At 55.7% G+C, this 17,796-nt stretch overlaps 1 protein-coding gene across 1 annotated transcript in view; it reads left to right on the plus strand.

The window, feature by feature from the left end:
- Nucleotides 1–17,286, plus strand: part of LOC144947944 (mitogen-activated protein kinase kinase kinase 15-like) — a 41,132-nt gene extending 23,846 nt beyond the window's left edge. The window contains exons 13-28 of the mRNA XM_078877369.1: nt 1,005–1,083; nt 1,379–1,512; nt 2,613–2,740; nt 3,316–3,452; nt 3,981–4,086; nt 4,906–5,063; nt 5,555–5,753; nt 6,097–6,268; nt 6,523–6,700; nt 7,475–7,660; nt 8,809–8,914; nt 9,421–9,793; nt 10,377–10,489; nt 11,186–11,298; nt 11,947–12,023; nt 13,229–17,286. Of these exons, the coding sequence (XP_078733495.1) occupies nt 1,005–1,083; nt 1,379–1,512; nt 2,613–2,740; nt 3,316–3,452; nt 3,981–4,086; nt 4,906–5,063; nt 5,555–5,753; nt 6,097–6,268; nt 6,523–6,700; nt 7,475–7,660; nt 8,809–8,914; nt 9,421–9,793; nt 10,377–10,489; nt 11,186–11,298; nt 11,947–12,023; nt 13,229–13,295 (2,326 nt within the window). The 3' untranslated portion in view covers nt 13,296–17,286. The remainder of the gene's footprint in view (nt 1–1,004; nt 1,084–1,378; nt 1,513–2,612; nt 2,741–3,315; nt 3,453–3,980; nt 4,087–4,905; nt 5,064–5,554; nt 5,754–6,096; nt 6,269–6,522; nt 6,701–7,474; nt 7,661–8,808; nt 8,915–9,420; nt 9,794–10,376; nt 10,490–11,185; nt 11,299–11,946; nt 12,024–13,228) is intronic.
- Nucleotides 17,287–17,796: the final 510 nt, after the last annotated feature.

Below are 17,796 nucleotides of genomic sequence, written 5' to 3' on the forward strand. Positions count from 1 at the left end.
AATCAGTCAGGCAGCATTATCTTTTCATCGGCTGCGTAACGCTGTGTGGAAGCTGCTTGGTCTGTCGCTCCACACGAAGCTTCGGATCTTCTCGGCCACAGTCATTCCCTCCCTTCTCTACGCTTACGAAACGTGGACCCCCCTAATTGAACATCTTCGCCGGTTAGAAACATTTAGGCTGGCCTACCTACGATCCATCCTGGGTTTAGCCAGGCTGGATTATGTGAGGAGCTCACGAATCCTTGAAAGACCTGGACAAGTTCCATCGGTGAGCTCCTCTGGCAGGCAAGGCTGTGTTGGCTGGGTCATGTAGCCCGCATGCCCAGCCACCGCATGCCTAAACAGCTTTTGTTTGGTCTGATAGAGGGGGCTGAACGTGCTCAGCACGGGCTAGAGAAGAGATGGAGTGATGTGGCACAAGAGGATGTGGGACTTACCGATGACTCGTACCAGCGATGTCAAGATCATAAGCGACCTGGCCACAAATGATTCCTAAATGAAGTGGTTTATCACGTGAAAATTCATAGCAGCCAAATACTCTAAAACGCATGTTTCTAAATGTGGAAGGAAAAGCTGGAGGACCCAAAGAGAAATCCACACGATCACGGGGAGAGAGAGAGGGAGGGACATGCAAACTCCATATATACAGGCGTCAGGGTCGAACCCACGACCTCCTGCATACCGGCGAGGTAGTTAACATCTCGCCACCGTGGCACCCACAGCAGCATTGCGATGTATTGGTCAATACATCGCAATGCTGCAAAATTACCCACGAATCGCTCAACAGCAACAACATTACACACAGCAACATCGCACCCCCCCTGCCTCCCCTAATGCGGAAACACTGGGCAGGACCCTCCTGAGAACGAGTCCCGAGACTCAGTTTGCGAAAGGAAGCACCGGTTAGCGCGCCGCGCCACAATCCCAGGCTACACGAGTTCGATTCCCGATCACCGCCAACATTTGCCGACGATTATCCCGCACCGCGTGTCGTGGTGCGTCAGGTTCCACGATCTGGCCAAGGAGGTGATGGAAGAGCGCGGCTTGGAGCTGGAGGCCGAGGTGGACTGCGGCGTGCTGGAGGTACGCGCGCGACCACACGATCCCTCGCGGCGGTGCCGCTGCCCCAAGTGCCCGGCGACGATTACCGCGACCGCTCCCGGGTCCTTCCGTGGCTCGACTCGACCTCAATCGAGTACCCGGCGCGGTGTGTAAACACCGCCACTGGGGAGACGGAAGGCGGCCCGGGCGTGGGGCTGGCCACCCCGCCCCCTCGTGCGCGCCGTGCCGGCCTTCCTCGGCGCCACTCGCTCAACAGCGCTCGCCCTTGATGGCTGCACGCGGGATCTTTGTCCGTGCTTGTTTTGCGTGGGCTTAGTGGGACTACGACTACAATGAGAACGAAGAGAAGTTGGTGCTGGGACGCGGCACGTTCGGGACGGTGTACGCCGGCCGGGACCTCAGCAACCAGGTCCGCATCGCCATCAAGGAGGTGCCCGAGAAGGACCACCGGTGAGTGAGGCGGTGTGAGAAAGCCGCTGAGTGAGCCGGTGAGCAAGTCGGTGAGCCAGCCTATGAGGGAGCCGGTGAGCCGGTGGGTCTCCCCCCCCCCCCCCACCTCCACACCACGGCTCCGTCCGCGTGGCGTGGCCGAGACACAGAGACCGGCAGAGGTCCGCGGTTCGAATCCGACGGCCGCCCCCGTGATTTCTCCACAATAGAGGTGTTTGGGTTAGATCCCGTGAATATAAATGTGTCGTTAAACCCGCCACCACCCGACACAGCCAATTAGTAAGGTTTGTCACGTGGCCAATTCGTTACTAGTGCAGCACTAGTGTATAGTGTAGTGTAGTGTATAGTGTAGTGTATAGTGCAGCTACCGGAACGCTTCCGGGTGTGTTGGAGAGTAAACCCACGACAACGTTTACAGTTCGAGTACCGTCACACCAGGCGGACAGCCAGAGAGTCGTGGATAAATCCTCCTGCTTGTCTTACATAGAGGCATGAATGTGATGTCGTCACTTGTGAACCAGTCACTTGTGAGCCAATCAGTTGACTCACAAAAGTGCCTCTAAAGTTACCGCGCCGTGCACGTGACTCCGCCCCCTCGTCTCTCGCGTTCTCGCCGAGGATCAACAAAATCGGCCCGACACTCAACCACTACGCGGGGTGGGGGGCGAGGGGTGCCTTTGTACCCGGCCGGGTACGGGTAGCCGGGTATCGGGTAGGGTACGGGTACCCATTTGCGACCCTGGTGCGGCCGGGTACGGGTACGGGTGGCCCGTGAGTCACTGGTAAGTAACTGTTTGTCACTCATTTCCCAACGTCTTGTCTCTTCTCACAATTCAAGTTCCTAGAATCAACCCACCCGCGCCTGCAACCTGGCTTCATCCCAGAGGTCGCAATCGGGTACCCGATACCCGTACCCTACCCGATACCCGGCCGGGTACGGGTAGCCGGGTATCGGGTAGGGTACGGGTACCCGTTTTCGACCCTGGTGCGGCCGGGTACGGGTACGGGTAAGGAATCAAAACCTGTTTGCGACCCTGGTGCGGCCGGGTACGGGTACGGAATCAAAACCTGTTTGCGACCTCTGTGCTGCGTGCGCACAGCTACTCGCAGCCGCTGCACGAGGAGATCGCTCTGCACAAGCACCTGAAGCACCGCAACATCGTGCGCTACCTCGGCTCGGTCAGCGAAGGGGGCTTCTTCAAAATCTTCATGGAGCAGGTTCCCGGAGGTGCCGATGATGACGACCGCACACTTAATTGATTTTATTCATCTAGAAATCCAGAAACATTCACCCCATTCGTTCGTTAATAGAATCAATTAATATAAATATAATAAGTAAATCGTCGTTCATGGTGGTAATAATAAGGATGAAGAAGAAACAAGACACTCGGGAAATGCGTTGTCAATGAGAGATTGTCAATTGCAGGGTTGACACGATATAATAATCATGCTAAATATCAGTATTTATCGAGCGCCTTTCGTACCACAAGGTTCCAGGCCATGTCAAGCAAGTTGAAACGAAACTTAACGTTTACAAAGAGACATGTTGTATGAATGCTCTTAAAAAGGACGGGTAATGTGAATAAAAACAGTGAATATGATCATCAGATGGCATAACAGAACGAGGAGGCTGACTGGCAGGACTAGGCCCCAAGCCTCGGTGTAAGCTTCGTCACTGAGCGCGGAGCCCCCTACCCACTCACGGGGCCCCCCACTCACGGGGCCCCCCACTCACGGGGCCCCCAGTGAGATGCACCAAGAGGCCTGCCCGTGCACGACGCGGGCTGTGCGTGGCGTCTGCAGGAAGCCTCTCCGCTCTGCTGCGGTCCAAGTGGGGACCGCTGAAGGACAACGAGACCACCATCGCCTTCTACACCAAGCAGATCCTCGAGGGCCTCCAGTACCTGCACGAGAACCAGATCGTGCACAGGGACATCAAGGTCGGTGGGTCGGTGGGTGGTTGGGTTAATCGGTGGTGGGTGGGCGGGTGGGTCAGTGGGTGGGTAGGTGCATGGGTGGGTCGGTGAGTGGGTGGGTGGGTCGGTGAGGGGGTGGGTGGTTCAGTGGGTGGGTGGGTGCATGGGTGGGTCGGTGAGTGGGTTGGTGGGTCGGTGAGTGGGTGGGTGGGTCAGTGGGTGGGTGGGTGCATGGGTGGGTCGTTGAGTGGGTGGGTGGGTCGGTGAGTGGGTGGGTGGGTCGTTGAGTGGGTGGGTGGGTCGGTCGGTGGATTGGTGGGTGGGTGGGTGAGTCCGTGTCGATGCACGCTCAGGCTCACGGCAGGGGCGAAGGCCTCGCCTCCTAGGCCGGGTGGGGCGGTGTCCACGCTACTCGCTAAGTGCACTGTGATAAACAGCTTTATAGCTCATCGGATTCCTCCAGTGTAGATACATATTCTTCTTCTGACTTGCCCTGGCCAGTCTGTTAAGGCGATACGGTCTTTGTCTTTGTCTCCCCATGCCCGTGCTTAGGGGGACAATGTCCTCATCAACACGTACAGCGGAGTGCTCAAGATATCGGACTTTGGCACCAGCAAGAGGCTGGCAGGGCTCAATCCATCGACAGAGACGTTCACAGGTACTGCACGCGCACGGCGCTGTGGGTGCGACTGGGTTCTGGGCGACGTGGCGACCGACCTGCAACATTGACACTGCCGCCGAGGGTTGTCACCTGCCCTCGTTTTCCTGTCCTCTTGTTGGGGAGGCAGTTGTCCGGGGACATCTGTGAGCCTTTCAGGGACAGCTTTACGGGTTGGGTGGAGGAGTGGGGTGGGGTGGGGTGGAGTGGGGTGAAGTTGTGTGGGTGGTGGAGTTGGATGGAGTTGGGTGGGGTGGGGTGGAGTGGAGTGGGGTGGGGTGGAGTTGGGTGGAGTGGAGTGGGGTGGGGTGGAGTGGGGTGGAGTTGGGTAAGTAAATTAGTGGGGGTATAGGTGAGTTAGTGGTGTAAGTGAGGCTTTAGGGATATTAAGTCTCCAGCCTTGTCAGTTGCCTAAGAACTAAAATGGTGATGGTGGTATCCATGACGTTAATTCTGGTCATGCTTGTGGTGATGGTGGTGCCGTGATTCTGCCGAGTGTGGCGGTGTCAGCGGCATTCCTGCGATAAACACGCCCCACGGTGTTGGCTCCTCGCTCTCGGAGAGAGAGAGGACGACTCAGAGGCGCCAGGAGCAGCAACAGCCACGCAGTGAACTGGCACCAAATCCCCCCGCCCAAGCTCTGCACTCCTCTATATATCAAGTTGTTATTGCCAAATTAACGAGTGTCTATACATATATAGACACTCGTTAATTTGGCAAGAGAAAATCCACGCGCGCTCGCTAACTGCACTTGCCCCAAAAGTCTGTTGAGGCTATACGGCGGGGGGGGGTCTTTGTCTTTGTCTCGCGCGTCGGCAGGAACCCTGCAGTACATGGCTCCGGAGATCATCGACAGGGGCCCACGTGGCTACGGCAAACCCGCCGACATCTGGTCCCTGGGCTGTACCATCATCGAGATGGCCACGGGGAAGCCCCCGTTCTACGAGCTGGGAGAGCCCCAGGCAGCTATGTTCAAGGTTATAGGCTGACACCACCACCACAACAACAACCACAACAACCACAACAACAAACAACAACCACACACAGCATCCCCCTTTCGCCAATAAGCAGCGGCGATGTCACCGCTGCTTTTTGTTATCCTTGCGCCCGCACATCCGATGGGCACGTGCATGCCGCAGCGCTCGTGCGAGGCTTGGGTGCACGTTGAGGCCACGTGCTCCGCTGGCGGGACAGGCCCAGGCGGCGCACGATGTTGCGGCGCTTCCGGTGCTCGTGCGGAGCGATCTCCTCGCGCCGCGGCTGCCGGTAGTTGCGCACGGAGACAAAGGTCCCCCGCGTAGCCTCGACGGTTGGGGGGGGCAAGCCGCGGTTAGGCCCCGACGTCGGTCGTGCGGCGTGCCGGCGGGCGTCCACCCGTGGGTCAAAAGCGCCCGCCGGGCCGAGGGGCCGTCGGTCTTCGGTGGCGGCGGCCGACGAGAGGCGGTCCGTGACTCCCCCCCCCGCGCAGGTCGGGATGTTCAAGATCCACCCGGAGATCCCCGAGTCGATGTCGGAAGACGCCCGCGCCTTCATCCTGCGCTGCTTCCAGCCGGAGCCGGACTCCCGCGCCGCGGCCGCCGAGCTGCTCGCCGACGCGTTCCTTCGCTCGCCACCGGGGGGCGGTGGGAGGGCGCGCAGGAGCAAGGGGCAGTGCCGCCAGGGGCCAGGTGAGGCGCGGGGGTGGGGGAGGGCGGGGGAACCCGCTCGCCCCCCGGGAAACGCTGGTGGCGCGTGCGGTCGGGGCACGAGTCTTCACGCTTTCCCGTTCCGGTGACCTACGTCATCGCCTGCTGCTCGCCTCTTCTCTCTTTTGCACTCCATGTCGGTTTTAGTGTTTTTTGTTCGGCATCGTTTGTTGGTGTAACCTGCTTGACCCGCGCCCCCCCCCCCCCGACTGGACGTCGAGTTTCAGAGCCCGGTCGGATTCCTCCTCCAGTCTTGAACCGAGATTCTGGGTCTGTCGCAGCGTCGCGCGGGCTTCACCGTCGTCGCGATGTCTCGCCGCCCCAGACTACGGCCGCAGCGTGTCGGTGCCCGTGGCGATCCACGTGGACACGAGCAGCACGGGCAGCGAGAGGGGCTCCTCCTCGTCCGAGTCGGAGTCGCGCACCGACCCCCTCGCGGCCCCGCGGCGCCTCAACAACAACAACAACCCTCGCGCCCGCAGCCCACTCTTCCTGGGGTAAGCACCTGCCCTCTCCTCCCCTGCCTTCCCCGCCCTCCATTGCCCCGCACCCCGCTGCCGTACCCTCCTCTGCGCTCCCCTCCCCTGCCGCTGCTTTCAACTGGAAGCGAACGTCGTGGCGAGCAAGTCGCTGGGCGCTCGGTCGCTGGGCACGTGGCTATCGGCGGGCACGCCGGTGGACGATTGCCGCTTTGCCCCCCCTCCACCTTCCCCCCTCCCCCCACCGGCACCCCCCGCCGGGTCGCCCGCAGACTCCCCGAGGATTCGTCGCCGTCGTACGACCACAGCGCGCCCCCCTCCCCCGAGGAGCGCGACCCGGGCCTCTTCCTGTTGCGCAAGGACAGCGAGCGGCGGGCGACGCTGCACCGCATCCTCACCGCCGAGCAGGAGCTCGTGGCGGCCAACCTGCGGGACATCCTCGTCGCGCAGGTGAGTGCCGCGCCCGCATCCACGCGCCAGCCAAGTCTCATCACCACCACCACCACCACCACCGCTCACTCGCTCACTCACTCACCCGCCAAGTCTATCACCATCACTCACTCACTCACCTGCCAGGTCGCTCACCACCACCCGCCAAGTCCATCGCCACCCCCTTGTTGATTCTCTCTCTCACTACGTACCACCGGCACCACTGGGAGAGACAAAGACGGCCGCACTCACAGCTCGCGGTGGGTGTGCCGCAGTCCTTCCTTGGCGGCGCACGGCGTGTTTCACTCGTGGACGCTGTCTCCTGCTCCTGCTGCTGATGCTACTGATGCTACCGCTGCTAATTCTGCTGCTGCTGTTGCTGCTGCTGCTGTTGCTGCTGCTGTTGCTGTTGCTGCTGTTGCTGCTGCTGTTGCTGCTGCTGTTGCTGCTGCTGTTGCTGCTGCTGCTGTTGCTGCTGCTGTTGCTGCTGCTGCTGTTGCTGCTGCTGCTGTTGCTGCTGCTGTTGCTGCTGCTGCTGTTGCTGCTGCTGTTGCTGCTGCTGCTGTTGCTGCTGCTGTTGCTGCTGCTACTTCTGCTGCTGTTGCTGCTGCTGTTGCTGCTGCTGTTAATTCTGCTGTTGCTGCTGCTACTTCTGTTGTTGCTGCTGCTGCTGTTGCTGCTCCTACTTCTGCTGCTGCTGCTGTTGCTGCTGCTGTTAATTCTGTTGTTGTTGTTGCTGCTGCTGCTACTTCTGCTGCTGTTGCCGCTGCTTACCGCTTGCTGCTTCTGCCGCAGGGTGCGGAGGAGCCGCGTCTGTCGGCGCAGCACGTGTCCCAGCTGATGGCGTGCCTGCGCGAGTACATGCGCTCGCCCGACCGCAAGGCCGTGGCCAGCGCCATCTCGGCGCTCAAGCTGGAGCTGGACTTTGACAGCGTCGCCATCAACCAGCTGCAGGTGGTGCTCTTCGGATTCCAGGACGCGGTGAGTGGCGGCCGGCACCATCAAGAATCTCCCCCCCCCCCCTCGCCCCCCCCCTCGTCCCTTGCTCGGGCGCTTTCATCACTTTTATTCGATCGTTTTTTTTGTTGAATAACAAAAATAAACTCAAGGGTGGCGCGTACCCTTACAACCGACGTGCGCGGCTCTTCGTTCAATCAATTTGTCATTTTCTCGTTTTGCCGATGAGTGTTCGCTATGTAACACGATTTTTGTTCCTGGGTAGTAAGTGTTATTTCCTAATTGCTTATGCCTCAAAAGTACAGGGAATGGCTATTATTCCCCATAAACTTTGCCTTTGTGACCAGGACAGTGATATGTTGAAATGTACCTGTTGTCAATGAGACCACGTGGTGTGCATTTGTGTCATTCCTTCACGTAAAGTCTCGGTCACAAAAGCAAAGTTTGTGGGGAATAATAATAGCCATTTTCTATACTTTTGAGCATAACAATTAGGAAATAACACTTACTACCCAGGAACAAAATCGTGTTACACAGCGAGTAACCAGCCTCTAGCCCGTCCAAGGGCGGCGGGTGTATTGCAGTAAATCAGAAATATTCAAGCGCAAGGCAGGCAGTGACGTCATGGTTACTGCACCCATTCGTGTGCGAGCCAACACAGGCAGCGTTGTCATCTCCCTCGCTCATCACGACGTCCTTTCTCCTGCTGGGTCTCGGTAGCGTTGTGGTGTTGATGTGACGTGAGGGTTCTGGCCTTTTACTGAGGTGCCTCCCCCCCCCCATGTGGAGTGACGTCACCCGCTCATGATTATTGATGAGGGGGGGGGGGCTCCGTGTGGAGTGTCGTCACCCGCTCATGATTATTAATGAGGGGGGGGGCTCCATATGAAGAATACGCGCTGTGGAGGAAACTGGGACAAAGGGGGCAATGCTCTCATTTCTCTAGGGGCTGCTTCTTGTGCGTTAGTTGAGTCGTCCTTTCTCTCTCTCTTTCTCTCTGAGTCGTCCTTTCTCTCTCTCTCTCTCTCTGAGTCGTCCTCTCTCTACGAGAGTGAGGAGCGGATACCGTACGGCGGGTTACAAGTTGTTGTGTTTGTTATAAGCTGTAATTGTTGTTGTTATAAGTTATAATTGTTGTTGTTATAAATTGTAATTGTTGTTGTTCGCTGCAGGTGAACCGCGTGCTGAAAAACCACAACATCAAGCCCCACTGGATGTTTGCCCTGGACAGCCTCATTCGGAGAGCAGTGCAAGTGGCAATCACCACCCTCATACCAGGTGTGATGCCACTCCACTCGCTCACACAAACAACCTCCCCCCCCGTGTCGCCTTTACAAACTGTCGAGGCAAGTGCTGTTGGCGAGTAGTAGCGCCTATGGCGGCCGCCATGGCGGCCGCCACTGCAGCCAGCACCACGCCCGACGGCCTTCGTCTCCCCAGTGGCGACGTTCACTACGCACCGCACCAGGGTACTCGCTTTAGGCCGAGTCGACCTAGGGGACTCACCGGTGTTGGCCGTGAGCGGGAATCAAACTCGGGTTTGCCGGGTTCGTAGCGCAGCGTGCTGACCGCAGCACCACCGCAGCACCACCGCTCCCCGCGCACGCGCGCTCCCAACACGCGTAGCGAAACGTCGGGCGCCGTTTTCCCGACCCAACGGCGGAACCACGTCGGGAGAGCGGCGCGTGGCTCCGTCGTGGGCGAGCGGTGTCCCGCGTGGGCCCGCCCTCGCTGCTGCGGGGTTCTCCGTGCGCGCCGTTTACCTCGCTCTTCTTTGCCGTCAGAACTTCAGTCGCACTTCGGCCCGGTGGTCGAGGACGAGCGAGAACGCCGCGGCAAGCCCGGCCGCGCCGGCGCCGCTGCCGCCGACGGAGAGGTGGACGACGACGACGACGACGAGGACGAGGAGGAGGACCGCCACCGCGGCGGCGTCGTCGTCGGGAGAGGGCAGCGCGTCGAGAACGGCGAGGGTGGCGGCGGCAGTCGCCACGGAATCCAGTTGCTGCTGCCGCCCCCCGAGGCGGCAGCGGGCGCCGCCGACGACGGTCACGTGACCTCGGGCGTGAGCACCCTGAGCTCCACGCTGTCCCACGACGCTTTGCGGCAGAGCCAGGTGCTGAGTGTGCAGCTGGGACGGCTCAAGATTGAGAACAGCAGGTGAGGAGCGATGCCATCGGCGAGGGGCGACGATGGTCGCCCCATCATTGATTGGCAAGTAGATCCCGGTGGTCGCCCCGGTAAACACCGTGTGCGCGTTAACCAAGAAGATGATCGATTAACGTGAAATACTCGGCACTGTGGGCGACGCTGCCGAGCGGTGGCGCGCTTTTCTGCTTGTTGCTTGGCGCTTCTTGACGGTGGAAGGTGACTCGCTGCTGCTGCTGGAATTCCAGGTGGATTTGCAGGCGGAATTTCAGGCAGCAGTAGCGACCACTGTCCGAGATTTGGGAGGGGGGCAGATCGAGGGAGGCCCTTCCACCGGCCGCGGCGCTGCTCAGAGGGATGGGTTAATGCCGCTGCTCAGAGGGATGGGTTAATGCCGCTGCCGCCACCGTGGCGAGGTGTGAGAGCAGAGTTGAGGAGGAGGAGACACCGGGTCTGTGAGGCGCAGCGGAACGGTGATGTCCGGTTGGTGATGCCCGGTCGTGATGGCCGGTCGTGACGCCCGGGTTGGTGACGCCCGGGTTGGTGACGCCCGGGTTGGTGACGCCCGGGTTGGTGACGCCCGGGTTGCGTGCAGGTTGCTGGAGGAGCTCATCGACAAGGAGCGCGAGTACCAGACGCTGCTGCAGCTCTCCATCCAGCAGAGGTCCACCGACATCGAGATGCTCCGTACGACCAGCAAGCCAATCGGTGAGCGGCGTCACTGGGACCGCTGGTGCGGTGTGATTGGTGGATCAAGAAGCAGGAATGCAGTGGTTCGTGTGTTGGCGTTGTTAGTGTTGTATTATTGTTAAAATCATGTTGTTTAGGGTTGCTGGTAAGCATAAAAATTGGTTACAACGGTTACCGGTTTTGCCGTGCGTATATGTAAATGTCTCTTAGGAATAAAAGTTAAATGTTTTGCTTCTTAACTGAGAACCGGAGGGAGCTTCCACAGCGGTGGATTAGCGGTGAGCGGGACGTGGCCTCGCGATGCGGAAGCCGCCGGTTCCACTCCATCTCCCGGCGCGGCGGTTCATAAAACGTCGCGCATTCCAACCGGTGCGCAGTTTAACAACGCCCTCGTGCGTACGTGACGATAAATAAGCGGACGGTCCGTACCACGTGTGTATATCTATACACATCTCCTTCTGACAGCCCTGCAGCCAAGGCAAATTCTCTCATTCCTCCAGTGGGGAGGCGCTCGCTGGCAGCATTTGCGTGAGCAGGAAATTGCAGGGCTGCACCTTTGCCTCTTTGTAATGGAGTAGCCGACCTGCTCGGGCATCGCCTCGTGTTGCCGTGCCGGCCTTCGTCGGCGCTACTCGCGACTAACGGCAACTTGCCCCAACAGTGGATTGTGGCTACACGGGCTGTCTTTCTCTCGCGCTGTATTACCCTCCACAGACATCCCAAACGATCGGCCACGTTATTACGTGGCCAATCACGGCCAATCAGAAGACCCGGAGCTGGTCAGCTGGCTCGGGGATCAGGGTGTCTCCCGAAGTGCCATCGATAAGGTGAGGAGGCTGCTTTACCGCACACACACACACAGCCTTAACAGACTGTTGGGGCAAGTGTCGTTAGCGAGCACCTATGAAGGCCGGCATGGTACACGAGGGGGTGGGTGGCCAGCACCACGCTCGGCCGCCTTTGTCTCCCTAGTGGCGATGTTTACACACCGCATCCGGTACTGGTTTGTGGCTGAGTCGACCTAGGGGAGGCCCGGGACCGGTTCAGATAATCGTCACTGGTGTTGCCCGTGAGCGGGAATTGAACTCTGGTCGCCGGGTTCATAGCGCGGCGTGCTAACCACTCCACTACCGCACACACACACACAGACACAGACCCCCATGTATAGCCTTAACAGACTGTTGGGGCAACTGCTTTTAGCGAGTAGCAGCATCTATGAAGGCCAGCAAGGCAGCAAAAGAACAACAACAGTCCGAGACCACACCAAAACAACAACAACAACACAGTCCCTCAATGAAATTGCACATTAAAATTGTGTTATCGATTACACGGGTTAGGTTAAAAGTTACAAATCGCATTTGCAACAACAACGTTATCGACAATTGTGTATGCATGTTAATTGTGCTTGTGCATCACCGTCAATGCAGCAGCAGCATCAACAATAGTGCGCTTTGTGTGTGTTGTGTTGTTTACAGTTTGTAGAGGAAGATTACTCACTGCAGGACATTTTGGGCTTTGTGAGCAGAGAGGACCTCAAAGCTCTCCAGTTAAGGCAAGTCCTCTCATTCCTCGAGTGAAGGTGCCTTCTGCCAGCATTGGCGTGAGCAGGCAATTGCACCTTTGCCTCTTGCGTAGTAGAGTAGCCGACTTTCAGTTGTCCGAGATATTGGGGTGGAGCAGTGGACCCCGGGTATAATGTACGGTGCTAAAGAAGTTCTATATACATACAAACAGCAAGAGCGATGCAAAAAGCACGTAAATAAGGATGTTAAATCTTAACAAGTTGGCTTGCGGCAACGTCTGTGGCACTAAAGGTATTGCTGCTGCCTGCTGCACGTCTTTGTTTTACGCTTCGATTGCCTTGAATCGACTGGGAGGTTTAACCTCTTTAGGCCCCACCCTTTCCTTCTTAGACCCCACCCCTAACTCCTTTGGCCACACCTCTTCCTGGTTAGGCCACACCTCTTCCTGATTGGACCCCACCTCTTCCTCCGGGCAATGGCTTGGGCTGGTTTGAGTCGTGGTGGTGGGGGTTGTGGAAGGGTGGTGAATGCCTGAGCAGCATTAGCTATCAGTGGGTAGGGTCCGTAGGTAGGGATGGGCCAGCTTGGCAAGAACAACTAAGCTTTCGCTTCGAACAATATAATAATAATAATAATAGATCAATATTTCCCGGCGTAGCATGGCGGTGAAGTACAGGGAGTCCTCCACTTGCGAACATTCTACTTACGAACTTTTAGAGATACGAACAAATCTGTCCGTATGTCCAGTTGCCGGTTTGGACCGAGAGTCCTAAGTTCAACCGCCACGCAATAGATGGCGGAGGTGGCATCTACATCTGCAGAACGTAAAGAACCAGTGGCATCTACAGGGGATTATACAACATTTAAAGCCATTACCCGTGTTTAGTGTACATGCCGCACAACATGTTTGGAATCGACAGGAGTTAAGTTGGACTTGGGAACGAATCGACTTGCGAACAGACCTGGAACCTAACTCGTTCGTAAGTCGACCTGAGGCCCGACCCTCGATGAGTGAGGAGTAGCTCGTAGTGGAACCGGCACAGATGTGAACACGCTTTATCTTTTCATTTATTCAGCACATTTAATTCGCAATCGGTTCAATCTCCCCCCACTGATAATTGAGAGTAAACTGTTATTCATTCGGTTTGTATCCATCTATCGTACCCACGGACAAAAATAATAACAGATGTTTTTCTCAGATCTCTTCCAGTAATCCATTATGTCCGCTTTACAGAGGTGGAACCCTGTGCCGAATATGGACCGCTATCCTGGAGCACAGACAGACCAAGCACGCCAAGTGAAGTCCGCATGGCACGTCACGAAACATCTTGTGCAAGTAACTTGCCAAACTTTAAGACACGCCTCTCCGTCACGAGGCCAATGAAATGGTAAAAAGAAATGACGACTTCTGAAAGGCATCGTCATCTGTTTCTCTCTCTTGGGGTCTCACAAACCGCCGTTTTCCACGGGCACATCAAAGCCGAGCCAGAAGAGGACCGTCGTGGTTCAGGTGTTTGTTTTTCCCCACTCGCCGTTTGCCGTGCCAAGCCAGAACCAAGCCAGAACCAAGCCACGGATGCGCGGGCTTCACAGGAAGACACCAGGGTCCGACTCGGCCTTAATCGTGTCGCTCGTGTGCCCCCGGTGTAGACGTCACTTATCGGGGGAGAGACAAACGTGGTCAGGTGTTCAGTCCAGTACTGGTCACGTCGCTCCTGTGCCATGCCTACACGTGTGTCCGTGCGTGCGTGCCCCGCAACACAAGGAACTAACCAGCCAATCACGCGTGCCAAATGTGTCGCCTGCTCACCCGATTGGTTAGCTCCGACAGGAGGAGGGTGAGGGGGGGGGGCTTATCGAGCAAATATATCTTAGACCAAGGGCCCATCCGCGATTGTTTCGCGTGGATTTTTCTCCGGGTTATTCCCCTCCACAGTTAAGAATCAACATTGATGCTTTGAGAGTATTGGGCTGCTGCTGCTGCGGCTATGCATTTCCACGTGGATGATGATGCCACTTCGTTGAGCTCTCCTTTGCAATGTCGCTTCTGAAAAAAGATCCACGTAGCAGCTCAGTGGGGGCTTTTATTTTGTTTTTAAATAGTTTAGTTTGGTTTCCTCGCGGGTGGCACTGCACTGTTGGAGGGGTGCTCCGTGGGCAGCGTTTGCTGCACGGGCCCGCCGGGTGACGAAAACTGTTTGAGAAAATGAGCACCCACAGGTTCCCGTGGTGCTGGATTTTGCCATTGCTGTTTGTATGGTGGTGGTGGCTCTCGTTGCTGTGCTTTTTTTTTCATAGTAGAGGTTAGATCGCGTAAATATAAACATGTCCATTATGAACGTTTTTGGGTTAGATCGCTGTAAGTATGGATGTGTCGTAACCCTCCACCACGCGACGCAGCCAGGAAGGTTTGTCACGTAAACAACAACGCGCCGATTAGTTTACTACTTCAGCCCAGCGGCGTGTTGGAGAGTGAATGAACAACATTTACAATTTGAGTAGTACGACGTTTCGCTGGTAATCACAACCAGCATCATCGGGCGATTAGCCAGAATTGTGAAGCCATCCGCGAGCTCGCGGTCTTTAATAGAGCAACGTCACGTCATCACTCATCCAATCAGGTGCAGAGAGCAGGGGGGGGGGGGTGTAATTATACAACAATAGATTGTTCATCAAAGTTGCGTGTTTAAACTCGCCACCACCCGACACAGCCAATTAGTAAGGTTTGTTACATGAACAAAATGTGTCAATTCGTTGCCAGTACAGCACACCGGGTGTGTTGGAGAGTAAACCCAAGTGTGGGTTACTTACTAACCTACTAAACCTTAGTTAATTGTCTATGTCGGGTGGTGGGTGGGTTTAGCGACACATTTATATTCACGCGATCCAACCCAAAAACCTCATGCGTAGTATTGGCCGTGAAATACCCGACGACTACTACTACGTGTTAAACTCAGTTTTGTCTCGATGACGTGCCACGCTCCAATGGCTGTCGGCTTTGGGCGGTGGGCGCTCGTCTTAACGTGTCAGATCTAATCCCGTGGTGGCAATTCCACTTTCCCGTCGCGGGATACGGAATGACCTTAACAACACAGCCAAGGGCTTCTGTTAGGCTTGCATGCTGAAGTGGTGCAGCCTCGCTGGTCACAGTAATCATCCTTTGAGAGGTGGTGGTGATGGTGTACTCAATTTAACCACCCCAGAGGGATGATGATTATGCTGGTGCTGGTGGTGGTTTGTGGAGCGGTGGTGTAGCGATTAGCGCACTGCGCTACGAACCTGGAAACCCGGGTTCGATTCCCGCTCACGGCTAACACCAGGAACGATTCTCTGAACCGGGCCTCCCTTAGGTCGACTCAGCCTCAAATGAGTACCTGGTGCAATGCGTAAACATCGCCACAGGGGAGACAAAAGCGGCCGGGCGTGGTGCTGGCCACCCACCCCCTCGTGTGCCATGCCGGCCTTCATAGGTGCTCGCTAACAGCACTTGCCCCAACAATCTGTTAAGGCTTTACGGAGGATCTTTGTCTGGTTGCATACTCAAGTTCACCACCCAAGAGGGATGATGATGATGATGGGGGGTGGTGGTGAAGATTATATTGTGGTGTTGGTTTATTCAAATTTGACACCCTAGGAGGATGACGGTGATAGTGATGCGGATTTGTGGTGATGATGATGAAGGTGGTGATGGTGAAAATTATTTTTATTGTATTGGTGGTGGTAGTTATAAAGATGATATTGTTACAGTAGCGGTGGTAATGGTTGATGACGGTGGCGGTTGTGATATCGAATCTGCGATGACGATGATGTTACCGGTACTTGGAAGGATGCGGCCCCGTGCTTTATTCCAGCGTCACGATTGGGGCGCCGCAATTCAGGAATTGATTTCTCTTTCGTCTCCTCTACGGCATGACCTCCTCGTTGGTATCGTCTGCTCGTTTTTTCCCGCTTGACTTAATCCTTATCCCGTCCCGTCCCTTGTCCGCTCTCTTCTTTCTCCGTTCAATGTGATGACTATAGCTCCCTTCCCTCGTGGTGTCTATCCGTGGGGAAACAACGTTTTTATTTCAATAGAGCCAAAGTCGTATTTTCTCTGGTGATGAAAGCTCATTGTGAAACTTAAGTTATTATTGACGTGTGTGTGTTACGTTTCATTTGAATGCTCAACGCGATCCGGAGGTCGCCGTTCCGATTCGATCTCCCGGCACGGCGGTTAAAACGACGGCGGCGAGTTTCTCAAATCCGACACCATCGGCTCTGTCAACCCGGCGGTATGAACGGGTTGCGTGCGCGGCACGGTGACGCGTGGGTATTCCTACCTCTGCCAAGACGTCCGGCCAGCGCGGAAGAGTAGGCCAAGCAACCCTCTAGCGGGGCTCTCGAGAGCTTCCCCTCCGCTGGAGGCATCTCCTTCAGCAGTGGCGCAAGCAAAACGATTGCAGGGCTGCACCTTTGCCGTTTTTAAATGCGCAACGTACAGAGTTAGTGAAATTAAACTTGACAACTCTTCCGTACATTCACCTTGAATGGTGGTGACTCCAGCACGAAATAATCAAAGTGGCGAAGATCGAACGAGCTTTGTGCTTCGCTGCTCTCCTTTGGTGGCCCTGACAGAGCCCGTCGGTAGGCGATTCCACATTCTCATGGCAGAGGGGGTCAGGTCGCTCTGTGGGTGTTTTTGTTGTTGTTGTTGATGACTTCCCGCAATGTGGTGCTCATTTAAATCCACCCCGGAGGGACGATGAGGCTGTGAGGTGAGCAGGTTTTCAACTTGTGGCCTGCAGATCGTGAGTTGCGTGCTAATCATCCACTCGTGAACACTCACGGCAATCTAAAACTTAACGCGTGTTCATAGAAATGCGACGCGCGTTTCGTGTTCCCGAAGCGGTGCGTTTGTGGACAATTGTATTTCAATCAAAAAACTGGAACACCGATTTCACTAATATTTAACTGAATTCGCAACGTTGCAAATCAAACGCCACTGTACAATCGTTGTTGTACGTGTAACTCCGTATTTAAAATGGAAAGCTACTGTTTTGTTTTATAGCCCATACTGATGAAGTGCGCTCTGACTGACGCGTCGTCCGCTCCTGGAAGGGGAGTGCGTTTGTTGTGAAATTAAAACATTCAATTTCGTACATTTTTCTGCGCGGCAGCATGGAATGTTTTGAACGTGTACCGATTGTTATTCATATCGATATAATAAGACGCGGCGTTTTGTTTGATACAATATATATTTTTAAAGTTCACTATATTGACAACGTACTCATAATAAAGACCGTTTATCACATACACTTTGTTTTCCCGATTTAAGTGGCTTTATTTCCACGCGGTTTAGAAATATCAGCGCGTCGACATTTTTATTGCATCGACTGCAATGCACGGAAGTCGACGGCATTCAGCAACAAACACCAGAGGCTTTTAAAAGGAAATAAAAATATATTGTCGCCCGACGTTTCGGGCGATGGCCCTGACCAATCATTGGACATCACGACAAGGTCCATTGCCCGAAACGTTGCCTCTCTTTGTTTTTACTTTTAAATCCCCACAGTATCGTTGACGAATGTCGTGCAGTTTCTCATTGTTATCATTTTAATAATACGGTAATTATTTTATTGAGCGCCATTCATGCAAACTGCATCTCGAAGCGCGTGACATTTGACCCGCCACACAAACACCTTAAATTACAGGACTGTCACCGTGATTCAAGACGCACGGGAACACCACAGGCAAAGAGCACGGAGGTGGACAGAGCATGGACCAAGTGCGGCAACATCAACCACTCGGCAATCAACCTCCTGA

Source organism: Lampetra fluviatilis, chromosome 47 (genome assembly GCF_964198595.1).
Source record: "Lampetra fluviatilis chromosome 47, kcLamFluv1.1, whole genome shotgun sequence".
Lineage (NCBI taxonomy): Eukaryota > Metazoa > Chordata > Hyperoartia > Petromyzontiformes > Petromyzontidae > Lampetra > Lampetra fluviatilis.